General features: G+C 39.5%; 1 protein-coding gene across 4 annotated transcripts in view; it reads right to left on the bottom strand.

Annotated features, from left to right (window-relative positions):
- Window positions 1-1,421: 1,421 nt before the first annotated feature.
- Window positions 1,422-15,046, bottom strand: part of ints11 (integrator complex subunit 11) — a 31,404-nt gene continuing 17,779 nt past the window's right edge. For all 4 annotated transcript variants that reach the window (XM_041207098.1, XM_041207100.1, XM_041207101.1 and 1 more), the window contains exons 10-18: window positions 14,387-14,576; window positions 13,101-13,184; window positions 12,902-12,991; window positions 11,141-11,303; window positions 8,961-9,068; window positions 7,082-7,143; window positions 6,844-6,986; window positions 5,304-5,433; window positions 1,422-1,854 (exon numbers count right to left, since the gene is read on the bottom strand). In XM_041207098.1, the coding sequence (XP_041063032.1) occupies window positions 1,786-1,854; window positions 5,304-5,433; window positions 6,844-6,986; window positions 7,082-7,143; window positions 8,961-9,068; window positions 11,141-11,303; window positions 12,902-12,991; window positions 13,101-13,184; window positions 14,387-14,576 (1,039 nt within the window). In that variant the 3' untranslated portion in view covers window positions 1,422-1,785. The remainder of the gene's footprint in view (window positions 1,855-5,303; window positions 5,434-6,843; window positions 6,987-7,081; window positions 7,144-8,960; window positions 9,069-11,140; window positions 11,304-12,901; window positions 12,992-13,100; window positions 13,185-14,386; window positions 14,577-15,046) is intronic.

The raw sequence follows: 15,046 nt of genomic DNA, 5'->3' as shown, positions 1-15,046 counted from the left end.
CAGGCACCGATTATAACTGTGGGAGAGGCCTTTGTAGGACATTCCCCTCCAATGCAATACCCTGCTGGGATCACCCGTGCATCCAGAGGTGAGGGTGAATCAATCCGTGCTGACATATCGACTAGTGCCAGATGGAGGCCCAATTTTCTGAGAGAAAGAACACAAAGTTATGGATTTTGTACCTGAATCTCAGGCATGAGTTGTTGCTTGTATTGGTGAATGTTTGCCAAAGTTCACCTGAAGGCCACCAGCTTGTATCAGGATCCTCTTCAGAGTGGAAGAGCTGAGGGAAGCCTGGGAGCGTGTAGAAGCAGACTCAACAATGGGTTCTTACCTTTATTGACACTTAGAGGGCTACCTAGTGATTAAGGCCTGCAGCAAATGCATATGAAAGTCTCAGTGCCAGCAAGAAATGATCAAAACAAGTTACTAAAGGCCCAGATAAAAGCCTTTAAATATTTACCAACATCATCTGGGGGTGTTCTATAGGTCCTCTTGCCTGAAGACTCACTGGGTGACCCCATTCCTATTAGGTGTCCAGGGTGTTTTGAGCTAGAGGTCTAGCTGCTAATTGAAGCTGCGCCCTTTCCTGTCCTCTATTGAATACTTAATGAAGCTCACAGCTGCTTCAGACTGGACCTTCAAAGACCCAGCCCAGCCTGACTGGAACATGCAACCAAGTTCAGTTCAGAATCTTTTATATTTGTTCACAGGATGTGAGCATCACTGCTAAGGCCAACATTTGTTGCCCATTCCTAATTGCCCTCGAGGTGATGGTGGTGGTGAGCCATCCCTATGGCGTAGGTACACCCACAGTTCTGTTGGTAGGAAGTTCAAGATGCTGTTCCAGACCTGGTGAAGGAACAGCAATGATATATTCACAAATCTGGATGGTGTGTCACATGGAGGGTGGTGGTTTTCCAATGTGTCTGCTACCCTTGTTCTTCTACGTGGGTAGAGGTCACAGGTTTGGAAGATGCTATCGAAGATACCTTGGCAAGTTGCTGCAGTGCATCTAGTGGACAGTATACAATGCAGCCATGGTGCACTAGTGGTGAAAGAAATTATTGTTTAAGTTAGTTGATCAGGTTAAAATAAAAGTGGTGTGTTTCGTCCTGGATGGTGTTGAGCTTCTTGAGTGTTGGAGCTGCACTCATCACACTCTTGACTTGTGCTTTATGGATGGTGGAAAGGCTTTGGGGAGCCAGGAGAAGAGTAACTCACTGTAGATTTCCTAGCCTGCTCTTGTAGTTTTATATAGCTGGTCCAGTTATGTTTCAAGTAGTAGTGGACATGAATATTGGCCTTGCGTTTGAGGATCCAGATACTCAACAGACTGCAATGCTTACAAAAGGCAATGTTTATCTCTGCTTATCGGAGGATGTCATAAAGCAACACAAAATGGATCACAAAATCCAAACTCTATTTTTAAAATTTATTTTACAAACATGTTTTGGTAAAATAATAGACGAAACAGTATGTGAGCCACATCCTTTCTCAATTCCCAATCCAACCCACAAAAACATGCCTATTTAGAAAAATAAAATGGAACCACAGCAAATGCAAAAAGTCACTCATGTTGTAATCTACAGATTACGTAGGTCTCAGTGCCCCCATCTCCAATTCTCTATAAACAACAGCATATTTAACTCTATAAACAACAGCATATTTAACATAACTTCTTGACTCCTGCAAGGCATGTCTCTTTTAGATAGGAAGCAAATATAAAAATATCAAAAAGATAATCTTTCTATGGTGTTTAATTTGTTTCCGAAACCCTGTGGATCAGAGAGCAATAGACTGAGGCAGTCCTTTCTTTAATAAGGTTATCAGGTAACTGCCCAATTCTTCATCCTAGGAAAAAACATATTTAGTCAGTAAGTAGTGTATGTTCAGAAGCAGCATAAAGAATTAGACCTGACTCGGGCAAGGCCTTGCAGAAGAGGTAAGGACCTGGTTAATCAGGGTCAATGGGTCCCCTGGAATTGCTTTAATTACCTAAGGAGATTAAAGAGAAATATTCCAGATTTTAAATGTCCTAATTGGGACAGGTTGATGGGCCAGATTTTTCCTGCCTTTTTTTTAAGTGCTTGGCACGTTCTAGCTCAGTTTTTAATATTTCTTCTGTGGATCACTCTGAAGCATTCAGCAAAGAGTAGATGGGCGTGTGGCCTCCTTGTGCGCTGCACTATTCTATGATTTTTCTGTGTTAAAGGTACAATATAAATGCAAGTTATTGTTAAACAGTTCATCATATAAAATGTAATATGTTAATTAACAACTGCACTTTAGTTCCACTGGGGGCGGTGGGGGGGGAGGAGTTGCTTTGCTGAACTAAAGCTTTCATCTGATGGAAACAGATCAAATAACTTTGCAACTTGTGTCGTACTCAAATTTGACCAGGTCACATTTGTAAAAGTGAACTCGGTGTAATTTTCCTTCTGCTGCAGTTAACCTTTTGGTAAATTTTTAATCCTCCGCCACAGAAAATGAAACCAACTTCAAGTAATGCAACACCCAATCAGTGTTATCGTGGGCACAAACTATGAAGTTACCTTGCCTGACTGATAACAGTTGCATACTGGAAAATTCCATAATCTCTCATTTAAGTAATGAAATTTTCCATGGGGGTCACAGGTTTATATAATAGTACAGATTCTTAATTACTTAATTTGCACATGTCTATGAGCAGGTTAAAGACTCACATCCAACTAAGTGAACCAAGCACTAAGAAAAATGATCAAATGACAATCTAAGAACGGTCAGCCCTAGTAAAAGACAAGATTGAGTAACGTAATTAAAAAAAAAAAAATAAAATTACTCCAGCTTTAGTTCCCTTTACAAATTTCTGTCACGGATTTTAAAAGATTACATGGGTGTAAATCATCAATGATTTATTTGGAAAATTAAATAATTAGTCAAACTGAAGTGAGTTTACAAGCTTTGAAAGGTAACAATCAATCAACGATAATCACAAAATCTCCAAGGAACACAATCCCGACAGTATAATTTCAGAGGACAATTTGTAAGTATAAATAACCGGTTAAATTCTCAATCAAAACAGTATTCAATCAGCACCCATTCCCATGGAGGTGACTGGGAGTGACGAACCAGTTCTGCTCTGTTGCCCACTTTAATCCAACTGTCACAGTCTAATCAGCAGATGAAACAATCACTCACTTCAATTTAATACAGAATAATCATCAATCTACTAATCTTCCTAGAGGTGGTAGCTTCTTATTTTTGAGCTACTGGAGGACACCATGTATGTCCAGTCAACTATAATTTCCTATACCTTCAATATAAAAAATGGTTTATGATTCCGCTACACTGAGCACTCATATGGGAAATCCCTTAAAAAGAATTTCTCTCAATATGAACTACATCATCAGACTGGCGTAATGTAGAAGTGGTGTAATATGCCGCTTATCTGCAGTTTGGTGCCACTTTTAGGTTCACACACTTCCTATTAAACATCCATGCTTGTAGTCACCTAATCATACTGCCTACTTATATCGGTTTATCTCTGACTCAGCTGAACCATGGTGATGCCCTGTATGATGGATCTCCGTCTTTCAGATTTGGCAATAAATGAAAAACTAGTAAGGAAGCCAATCAGTGACAGTGCTGCTGACTGTAAGAGATGTCCATGTTAACAATTAACCAATAACAATTCTCCATGGAACAAAGGCATATTTATATTACACAGCTTCTATCAAGCATAACTCTTTTGCAAATTTATTTACTTAACTAGAGGGGAGGACTCAACATTGAAAAGGCTTCTTGTGCACATGCATGGTTTCTATGCACCAGTTTGAAATATGTAAATAGTACTTGCATTTGGATATTCCTCCTCTGCCTCTCCTGACTTCTGCTGGAGTGCAGTTTGCTTTCCCCTTTAAGCAGGTATTCAAACTTTTAAAATATTGAAGCAAATTCAGCATCCACAACAAGATTTGCTAGAAGCTTCAAATCTTATAAATAGACTGACCAACAAAGTACCCACTTAATGGCTGAATGCAAACACAACACTCCAGAGTTAGGGCACCACAAAAATAAACCATCTCCATGGCAAATTACTGAAATTTGTCAGAAATGCGAATGTCAGAATTGCTGGAACTGGGCCTCATCTCCATGGTACAATAAATTATCCAAATTAACTTGTCTCCCATGACATTGCACACGGATAGCCCGAGGTCTAATGTTTCGCTACTAACTGGACCCTGTCCCTTCAAGACTGCTCAGTTACTTCTGAGGAGACCTGGGGCTGCATGTTTCTCTACCAAACCTTTCAAAATTGGTGGAGATGGAGGAAAAATTAGACCCTTAACAGTGGAGTGCCAATCTATTCGGTAGAAGTTGGTCTACATTGGCCAAGGGGTCAATTGGGAGATAACTGTAAAGATTGCCGGGTACTTGCAAATTCTGTTTACAGGTAAATCTGCAAACCATCTCACGAACAGAAATTAACTTACAATGGATTTCAGAATGAAATGACTGCCTTTAGAAAAAAAGGTTTTTCACACCCTTTTGCAGTGAGAGAAAGATTGTTATTCATAGATGTATGGGCTATGCCAAAGGTTCAGGATCTCTGTTTCGCCAGTTGAGGAGATTCTCCTCAACATTTGGCTGACCATCATAGCAACCATCTTGTAAATATAGCAAGATCAGATCAGGGAACTTCTACTGGAGGGTCTGTTGAGGCACTTGGCTATCTCAACCATTCACAGATAGATAGGGTAATATGTCAATCTAACTGCTAAGCTATGTTTCAAACTGTGGGTGATCCTAGAAGTAGACACACACATGCCCACACAGACAAACACCATGCCGCACAGACACATGCACCCCAGCATGGGCACACATGCTTCCCCACCCGCGCCCCCCCACCCACCTGCACATGCGCACACATGTAACCCCTGCTGCACAGGCAGTGTTTCACAGGTCACTGACAACATTCTGCACTGATGGGCATCTTAAGGGATTGGCTACATCCTTCAATCTAATTTCACAATTGCAGTTTGTCATATTTCTTCACTTAAGGGCACTAGTTTGGATATTAGCAGAGTCGCCCTCCTTTTCAGAGGAGGGGCACTTTTAGATGTGTGGGGTATCTTTGGACATTACTCAATCTCAACAATTACTGACCTATATAAAACAGGACATGGGAGTGTGAAAGACATTCATCGAGCCTCTAGCTAGATGTCTGATAACATGTGGAACATTCTAAACAGAAGCTGCAATTTTGCAGCACTCCCCATTGTGCATGAAAGTCACCGACTCTCCAAAATTGCTTCACTCACCTGGTAGGTCCATGAAACTAACACATCTTTAGTACTCTGATCATCAGACATTGCACTGATTTTAATGAGAATGGACTCCACCATCACAGAGCCATCAGGGAGATGTTGAATGGGATAATCCTTCAAGATGCTTCAAGAAGACATTGAAGAAAGGAAAGAATTTTAAAAATTGACCGGTTGAGCAATTTAGAAAGCTCTTGTATCTTAATGCTTTATAAACAGTAACTATATATATGGGACTCAAATTAAAGGTCAACAACTTTTTCACCCTTCACCAACAACTGGACTCTTTCACCCTTCGTTAGCTAATTTCTTCCTTGTCTTTCTTCCTAGAAAACAATATTTATCTGTATTATCATTTATGCAAATCAGTTATATATGTAATACTGAGGGGTCCAGTCCAGAACAGGACACCTAGTCACCAACTGGAGAATAGATATTTGTCATTCTTTGGGATTTTCTGTCCATATTGCCACAGAAAAGGTTGAAGCTACATTTAAACATAAAGGTTTACCAGATAGCACAGTCATTCAAAAGTTGTTTTTTTTAGTACTAAGGTGAAAAAATAGTTAATATACTAATAAGCTAGGTACTGAAGTGCTTTTCCCAAAGATTTAAACAGTAACCAGTTTTTTTTTTAGCTTGCATTGGTAACTTCTAACAACCTCACACCCATTATGTTGAGAAGTCTCTGGTCCCAGATATGCAGCGGAAACTTTCTACCATAGGCCCTCATCTAAGTTGTGACAACAGGGGGTTAGAACAGTGACAAAACACAAGTAGGCTGTCTGACTTGTAAACAAAAATCTGTTAGGGCCAACTGTTGCCTACACTCAGAAGGTTAGCATACAGGACGGTGGGGAGAGGTTATTTAAGTCAAAGATGAATGACAGATGTGCGGAAGTTTAGCATTTTCATTATTTTGTATTATTTCAAGAGATAAAGTGTTTTGTTTGAATTAAACAAGGCCGATCATCAAGCAGACCATTGCTTGATGTTAATTTGTTCTCTGATCAATATAATTGCTACAGATTGAAGAAATATGTGAAATCACAAGTTAAAGACACGATAACCAGTTCGTAAGACAAGAATTGTGACATCCCTAGGGTTATGCTATCGTATAAATAGATTTTATGCAACGCAAGTCAATTACTGCTCATTAGGGACATGGGACCCAAATGTAGGAACCGAAACCACCAAACCTGAGAAGGTATGGCAGCAGATTCAAAATCATAATGGCAATGGAGAGAAAATACAAAAAAACCCTTCATTATACCTCCTGCACCTCAGCAGTGAATTGAACAGAACAATAATCAGTTTTGAATTATATATTTTTAAGTTTCATGTTCCTTGTGTGTACACATTTGGCTGTTTCTTGCTTTATTATTTTGTGTTTTTTTATCCTTTTCAGCCATTGCTCTGAATGACACATTTTTCGTTGATTCATATGTCTAACTTCACCCCTGTATTCTGCTACAGTTAAAATAAAAAGTGAAGCTAGTTACTGCCTCTGTTGACCTAAGTAGGGTAATGTGCTCACTTTTTCAGGTGGTTGTATATTCGGTTTAAGGTGTCCTGTTCTGAGTGGTGGTCCTGTATCTGAACTTTGCACGTGTAACGAAGGTGATGCTCACTGAGACCCAACTCTTTCACAGCCTGTTCAGGTGAAACTAGGCGAAGGTTCTAAATGTAAAAGCAACAGGAATGGATGACTTTTAATTTTTCCTTCAATTATTCCCAAATTTCCACTAAAAATACATGAAACATGCACTACTCACATTATCTTTTATAATCAGTGTACCATGCATTAGTTTTGGTTTCTTTGGATCAGGTACTGGGCCTACAGAACAAGGGGAGAAAAGTCATAGACATCACAGCAAGTATCAGTATCCGTGCTTACAGACATAGTCTTTATGAAATGTAAAATATTTAGTTTTGTTATTTTCTTAAAAATCATCTAATAAATTGAAGTTTTTAACCTCCGCAGGAAATTGTAGTGAATTTTACTTCAATACAATATAAATCATGTAATGTTGTGGCTTCTCAGTGGCACTCACTGGCGCAGACCCAAATTCCTGGGTCTCCAGGTTGCTACTGGCCTGTTCTTTGAATACCAGTGGAGTGATAGTCTCCTGCATTACAGTCCAACATTGACCTGCTATCATACTGTCTTTGGTCCATGTCAGTACACAGAACAATCAAACTGTCTGTGATAGGAATGGACCTATCTTCAAATTGTGCATCCAGTGCATCAGCTGCTCTGTCAGTTAACATACACAGTAAAGATGCTTCGACATTCTATCAATAATGTAGTTTAAACTTCACACCACAATAATAAAACTTCCACTGCATTTATATGTGGCGTTCCCATTTTGCATATCTTCTACTCTTGTGGTTTGTCAGACTGTAAATGAAACATGACGGTGACACAGATAAAGGGAAGTTTTGTGGTAAGGACTTGCGCTCACCAGAAACTGGATTGAAAATAGCCAAACTATTTCACTTAGTGAAAGTGATCAAGACATCAGGAAGCACATAACACTTGCAAACAAACCTTCACAAAAACAATTTCACACCTCTTTACAAATAAGAACGTCCCTATGGAAAGCAGAAAGAGATTACAGAAATGCTGCATCAGCTTAACATTACTACTTGGATAGAGAAGTTGGAATATAAGCAAGACAATGGAAAATGAACTAATGGCAGCAGAGATGTGGTTTCTGAGGCATATGATGAAGATTAGTTCGACAAGACACGACTAATGAGGAAGTTTCGAGGAAAATAGGCACACAGGAAGAACTTTTGCAAGTGACCACCAAGAACGTCATCTCACCTCTAACTCAAAGTTATGGTTCAAGTCCCAATGCAATACTGAGGACTGGTAGATGTACCACCTCTTGGGTGAGACATTAAATCAGGAGCCTTCTCAGGTGAATGTAAAAAAAAAATCCCATGGCACTATCTGAAGAAGAGCAGGAGAGCTCTCATGCGACTGATATCCTTCAATTATCACTAAACGTGAATTTCTGTTCATTTATCAATTTGCTGCTTGTGGGATTTTGCTGTGGGCAAAGTGGCTGCTGTGCTTTCTACAACAATGGCTAAACGTCATAAGCACTTTCATTGGCTGAAACATACTTTGGGATGTCCTGAAATTGTGAAAGGTGCTTGATAAATGCATGTCCTTCCTTCCTTAAATATTTTTCGCCCCACTGCTGAAGCAGAGTCTTGTTGGCAGATAGTTCCACAGGTGCTGGTCATGCTATGATACTTCACTCAATTGCCTCTCTCTCATAGATGAGTGCAGATAATAAGTGTGGGCAAGCTATTCACCAATGGGGAGCATCACCGCTGAACTCCAGCTTTTCTTTGGCCTATATCTAAGCACCTGTGTTTTCCAGTTGATAATATAAGTTAGGTGAGCATAAACCCACGTGACTCTTACGTTGGAGTTATCTGTGTGTCCCTTCCCCACCAACAGATCTGTGAACAAACCTGGGGCAATCTTGGCTGGTGTGCCTCAGTTCCAGGCTGGGCAATGCATTAAACATTGGAGCCATAATTCAATCATACTTTTACTTATAAAGGGAATCTCAGGTCTTTTTAAAAAAAAGTAGGCTATTTCCTAAATCTTAAGGTTAAGACCTATTCTGTTACCAAGAGTTGAATCTCCCTTGAGCAAGCTGAGAGATATATCCACGGGAATATTGGGATTAGTGGTGATTGAAGCTGTCTCTCCATTGGCTGGCATGTAGCAGTTAATACCTGAACAAAAAAACAAAAATGTAAATAAGTATTACAAGTCTTCTCTCCACCACGTTAAACCAAAAATGTATCGAAAATGCCAGCAACAAAACATAATTTTAAAAAAATTAGTGAAATTGCACCTTGGCAGTGGATTGGCACATTGGGAATACAAACTGCCAGGACAGGTAATCATCATACTTGGGGGGATTTCATCTGCAATTGGAATGAGCAGCCACATTCCTGACGGAGATGGGAAGAAACGCCACATCTGAGGGCTGTGTTTGGGGACAGTGACATCAGATGACATTAATGAGCTACTTGATACCAATGGGAACAAGGAGAAAGCAGCATCTGGCTTTTCATCAAGCGGAAGTCTGCCAGATACAAAGGGTTTTTGCTTCATTCCAACTGGGTAGTGGAATGATTCAAAATTACATCTGCAGGAAAGAAAAGGAAAGAAAACGTGAGTTTTTTTGGGCGTCCATTTTGTGCTGATTGAGGTGAGGGATATCAGCATTCAAGAACAATGAATGTTTCTCCTTTGGGCAGAGTTTTTTTAATATCACACACCTCGAAGGTGGGTATAACAAGACCAAATGCAGTTTAAAAGTCATTCTATCCCACCCGAGAACAGCACTTCCATCATACCAGTGTGATTTTCTTCGGGTGGGATTTTCCACACCTGCCTGCCGTTGGGATCTTCCAATCCCGCCACAAGTTAATGGGCTTCTGGCTGGGGTGCCACCTCACCTAAGGCAGGGCCCACCCACGACGGGGGCCGGAAAATCCCAGCCTTCACTTCACACACCAGCCATCTTGATGGCCTCTCAGTGAGTTACCCAGTTAGTGCCAATTTATCCCAGAATGTGGGCTGTCCTGGGCTTTGTACACACAAGCACCAAGGTTAATTCTATCCAAATTAATTTTACATGGCATCGTTAGAGCTGGCAGAGAGGGCACCTCTGTCCAAGCTATCTGGGAGGATTCAAATCCAGGTCCCAGAGATACAAAAGGCAATGTACTAAATCACTACACTGGGTCAGTCAAAGCACAATAAATATCATAAATTCCAGCTAGAGTTCAGTTGGATAAGGTTCTGCATAAGAGATTGTTGGTTAAACTTTGCGCTTGGATAGGAAAGTGATTAGGAAGTGCAAGGAAAACAGTTGGGATTAAAGAAATATTCTTGGCTTGACAAATAATGACAAGTGGTGTTCCGCAGGATTGCTGCTAGGAGCCCAGCTTTATACTTTATACTAAATGATTGAGATTTGTACCTAGAAAAGTATTTCCAACTTTCCAAACGATGCTAAGCTAGGAAGTGTGGTGAGGTTTAAGAGGACGACAGTTCAATTAAGTAAATGACAGTAATAGACTATCCTGTGAGGTAGTACATTTTGGACACAAGAATGGCAGATGAAAATCCAGTCTAAACGAGGAAACAGAGCAGTGCAGATAAATAAAGGAATTTAGTAGTCCAAATATATAAATCATTAAGTGGAATCAGATAAAACAAAGGGGCTCTGGGCTTCATCGCGAGACATATAGAATATAAAAGCAAATGCTTGGAGTATGTAAAGCAATAATTCACCAGAATGATACTTTGGGTGATGGGATTTAGCCATGTCAAAAAATTGGACAAACATGGGTTAAAGAGAGGTTAAGGGGTTATGTGACTTAAGTATTTGTAATGAAGAAGGGAATAGCAGGGTACAGAGAGGAAAAAAAAACTGCCCTTCTGTATTGGAATCTAGATCGAAAAGGACATTATCTTAAAATCCAAAGAAAGCCAATCAGTAGTAAATTCAGAAACAACTTCTTCATGCAAAAGGCTGTGAAAATGTGGTATATACAGCTCCATCAGCAGAACTAATAAAGATGTTTCCTAAAGTATCAATTAAGGAATGTGAGAAAAGGGAATTGGGATTAAAAAGATGAAATCCTCATTGTTAGCAAACTGGTAGAGAATGCCAATTTGCTGAATATCTTGTCCTATTCTTATTTTATGTAATACTTGATATTTTCTTCACATGAAAAGATTTGCCTTGCAGAGGGTAATAATACAGTATGCGAGCTTCAGTGATACTTACTGAACTCCTGCTCAATTTTCTCTTTAAGGAATCCCATCTTCTTAGCCTCTCCATGGACCAGCAGCACATTTTGTGGTTCTACTTGACGGATAAGTTGCATGATACCTTTGGCGTCAGCATGTGCACTGAATGACATGTATTCCACCTGCATCTTCACTTCTAGCTGGGGAGGATAACATGAACAACAGAAGTAATGTGCAGTATTATAAATACTATTTTCAATCGAATAGAATTAAAATGATCTTTAATTAAAGAAACTCAAAATCTCAATACCAAATTTAGAATTAATACAAAAAAATCCTGAAGACAAACCATGTTTAAGACACAATGAGCAATAAATCTTATTTTGTGACACATGTTGTAACTCCCAATGCCTAACAGCCAAGAGATCTCTAATAATAGCACAAAAGGAGACAAGATCAACTTGACTAATAATAAGAAAAAAGGGCTTCCTCAGCTGGTTTCAGCACATCCCACGATATACGCTTACAATTTTAAAATAGACAAGCTGACCCAAATGACAACGCTGGTTCATTAATAAAGAAGTGTGAACATGTCCTTCCTCATGTATACATCCCAATGGATCAAAGTCAGAGGTATTTATGAAAATAGATTAGAGAGCCGGTCAGGAAAATAAAATAATGAGATTAAAATTACAAAAATACAAGACACCATTAAAGTGGATGACTTTTGTAAATATATTCAAGGCAAATCTTTATTCAGTGAAACAGCTGGAGCCCCAAAGAAGCTCCTGCAGCAAGTCAGGAATTGGCTGAGTCACAGGAAACAAAGGACATGGAGCTAGAGCAAGATAAAGGGAGGTGATTATTGGGCGGTTGAGGAATTAGTGATGAGGCTTTTTTTAAACAATGTACATAAATGATTCAGGGTGGGGACAAAAACAATGGTGTTGAAGTTTGTTAATGATATGAAATTTAGCAGCAGGGAAGGAAGAGCTACAAATAACAGGGATTAAGCACACCAATTACAGGAAATCTGGATGAATTAAGGCTCAGTCTAACAGCTGCCAAATGTGGACAAATGCTGGCGGAGATGGGGAAGAAGTATTGGAACTGCAAGATGAATGGTAGAAGAATACAGGACACGATACAGAGACATATCAGGGGTCCTAGTGGATAACTTAAGACAATTTTGGCCATTGATTACAATCAGGAAATCCTGGTTTCAGGGAGGATACAGAGGAGGGCTACTAAACTCAGAGGAGATTAGATATCTGAGCTACAAGAACAGACAATGAAGTTGGGAATGTTACACAGGAAGAAAAACAATTAGGGAAGACCTTATTGAAAGTTTGAACTCTAAATTAAAAGTAGAAAAGTCATCAAGGTCAGTTGGCTTACATACAGAATAATGAAAGATAATGGGGAGGAGAATGCAGAGGCATTAACCATTGCCTTGGCTGTCCTGCAAATGAGACATTAAACCAAAGTTCCTTCCTTCTTCCAGATCAGAAGGACTTCTGCAAGAAGTTGAGGGAGTTAATAAATTGCTTCCTCAACTAATACTGCCAGACAACACGGATGCTCATTCAAATCACTTCCATTTTGTGGGATCTTGCTTTCACCAGTCACTACACTGCAAAGCAATTAACTTGATGCGAATCAATATGATAAAGTATCACAGCAACAAATGCCTTTTGCTTTGGGGCTGGTTAAGAGGACCACGATGGTCTTTTCTGGTTCTGTACAATCCTGAATGTCTAAAAGCCCAATTTATTAACGTATGCAAAGGAACACTTACAGTCTGCCTGCCCTCCATTTCGAGTTTCCGCTGGCCACTTAGGATTTTATGTCCCACGGTTCCTTGTACACAATACCCTGGCATGATGACCTGAGAGAGCAACCGAGCATATTAGAGCCCAAGTGATATTTAATTTTGAACTTATAGCTGAGAAAAGGCCAACGTTGAAAACTAGGTGTCGGTGGGCCTGCTGTCTTACCATATTTTTATCATTGCCTGCCCATTTCCTGAAAATCTGGAGGGATTGCCCAGCGTGAAGCATGCCTGGTGTAGCAAAGACAACCTGAGGGGAAAAAAAAAAAATCAACCTTCAAGATGACTGATTCCATCAAATATTATGGTACAAACTTTTACATTTTAATTTCATAGTGCAATAGAGCACAATTATGAGGATAATGAAATCTAATGACTGAACAAATCAAAACGCCAAAGACAGCTAATCGATAGTAATTAAAAAGCAAATAAAATAAAAACTTTAATTTTTCATTAATAGCATGTGACTATCACATGAGCAGGGACATGAGGGTCATGTTTCATTGCATTTTTATTTTTTTTTTCATATGTTTTCATCTCAGAGCTGCCTCAGGGAAATTATGAAGCGCTCACTTGCACGCATGCATGAAGGTCACGCTCGCTCGACTTGCATTCACCATGCCATCCACCTCCCCACCAGCCCCCACCCGCACAGGCAGCACTCAGGGCTGCTGCTCGCGTTTCACGCTTAAGGCCCACCAGCGTGAAATCGCGGTCTGGTGCCGATTGCAGGCAGCGGTCAGCTTCCCAACCATCCCCACCCACCCCTGCCGAGCCCACCTGATATGGGTGAAATTCTGTCCATAGAATTTTGCAGCACGCAAAGACGACCTAGCAGTTTGGTAACATTCTTTTACTCTTTCACAATACCCTTTAAAATTTACCATCTCCAAATATTTACCAACTTCCTTTTTACAATGGTTATGAATTTTGGTTCCCTCAGTTTCTGATTAAGTATTCAATCTCTTAACAACTTCTTGCATAAAAGGATTTCTCTGAATATCTCCTTCATTCTTTTGGTCATGATGTTAAATGAGGCCTTTCCAGTTACCAACTAAATGACCAGTAGTAGTGAAATGACTGCATTAATACTATTTTCCATTTAATCTAATCAAAATACCTCAATTTTGAGCACCTCTATCAAATCCTCCCTCAAACTTCTCTGTTTTGAGAAAAGGGCCCCAGTTTCTCTAGTCTCTATTTGCAACTAAACTTTCTCACCCCATTAACACCTTAATTAGTACCACCTTCTGTACCATTTGGGTTTCAACCAAACGTCATGACTATAGGCATATAGAGGCTTTTAGTTCAAAATATGAATCTAGTCTATGTTAAAATTTTCATATCGACTCAAACAAAGAAGAAAACTTTTTTGGAACCAGAAATTTCTGTACACAGCTGAAAGATTTGAAGCAGATTGAAACAACAAGTCAAAATATGACAGCAACATACCATTGGTCCAGGATTGTCGGCATATGTCCGATCAAATGCCTTGATGTGTTTGAACTCAAACATGTTCCTCTGCACAAATGTCTTCCGAATTTTCTGATTGGTCCATGTAATGAATAATTTATAATAATGGTTAGCTTTTTCTGTCAATCCAGTTGAGAAGTAAATGGGTGCCTTCAAGTTCATTCTTTCCCTGAAATTAGACATGACAATCAAACTCTGAAACCGTCTTTATCAGTCAGTGTATTATCAGGGGTAATTTAGCTGAATGAGAGTGAATTAGTGGGTAAATTCAATGTCAAATTAATTATGAAAAAGAAATAAACAGACCAAAAGAAAAGCTGGATGAAGGGATAGACAGAAGAAAAAGCAAAAATTCTTTTAAAAATTGACATGGTTGAAATTGCCCCAAAAAGTCCAAAACCTGACGAACTCAGACTCCATGATGCAATAGCTAATCTTCAGCATCAGAGATGCTGACTGGCAGTAATTAACAATTACCACATTGTTAAAAGGGTATTAATATTACTAATTACAAGCTCTAAATATCCGAAGCTGGCTTAGTTCATATCTACTGTGCAGGTACAGTGCCTGCATGGTATTCGAGGCTGCTTAATGGTGAGGCAGACAGCGAGATGCTGTTCACAAAGGTAACTAACATTG

This window comes from Carcharodon carcharias, chromosome 15 (assembly GCF_017639515.1).
Source record: "Carcharodon carcharias isolate sCarCar2 chromosome 15, sCarCar2.pri, whole genome shotgun sequence".
NCBI classification, from domain to species: Eukaryota; Metazoa; Chordata; class Chondrichthyes; order Lamniformes; family Lamnidae; genus Carcharodon; species Carcharodon carcharias.
This window is presented reverse-complemented; position numbering and strand designations above follow the sequence as displayed.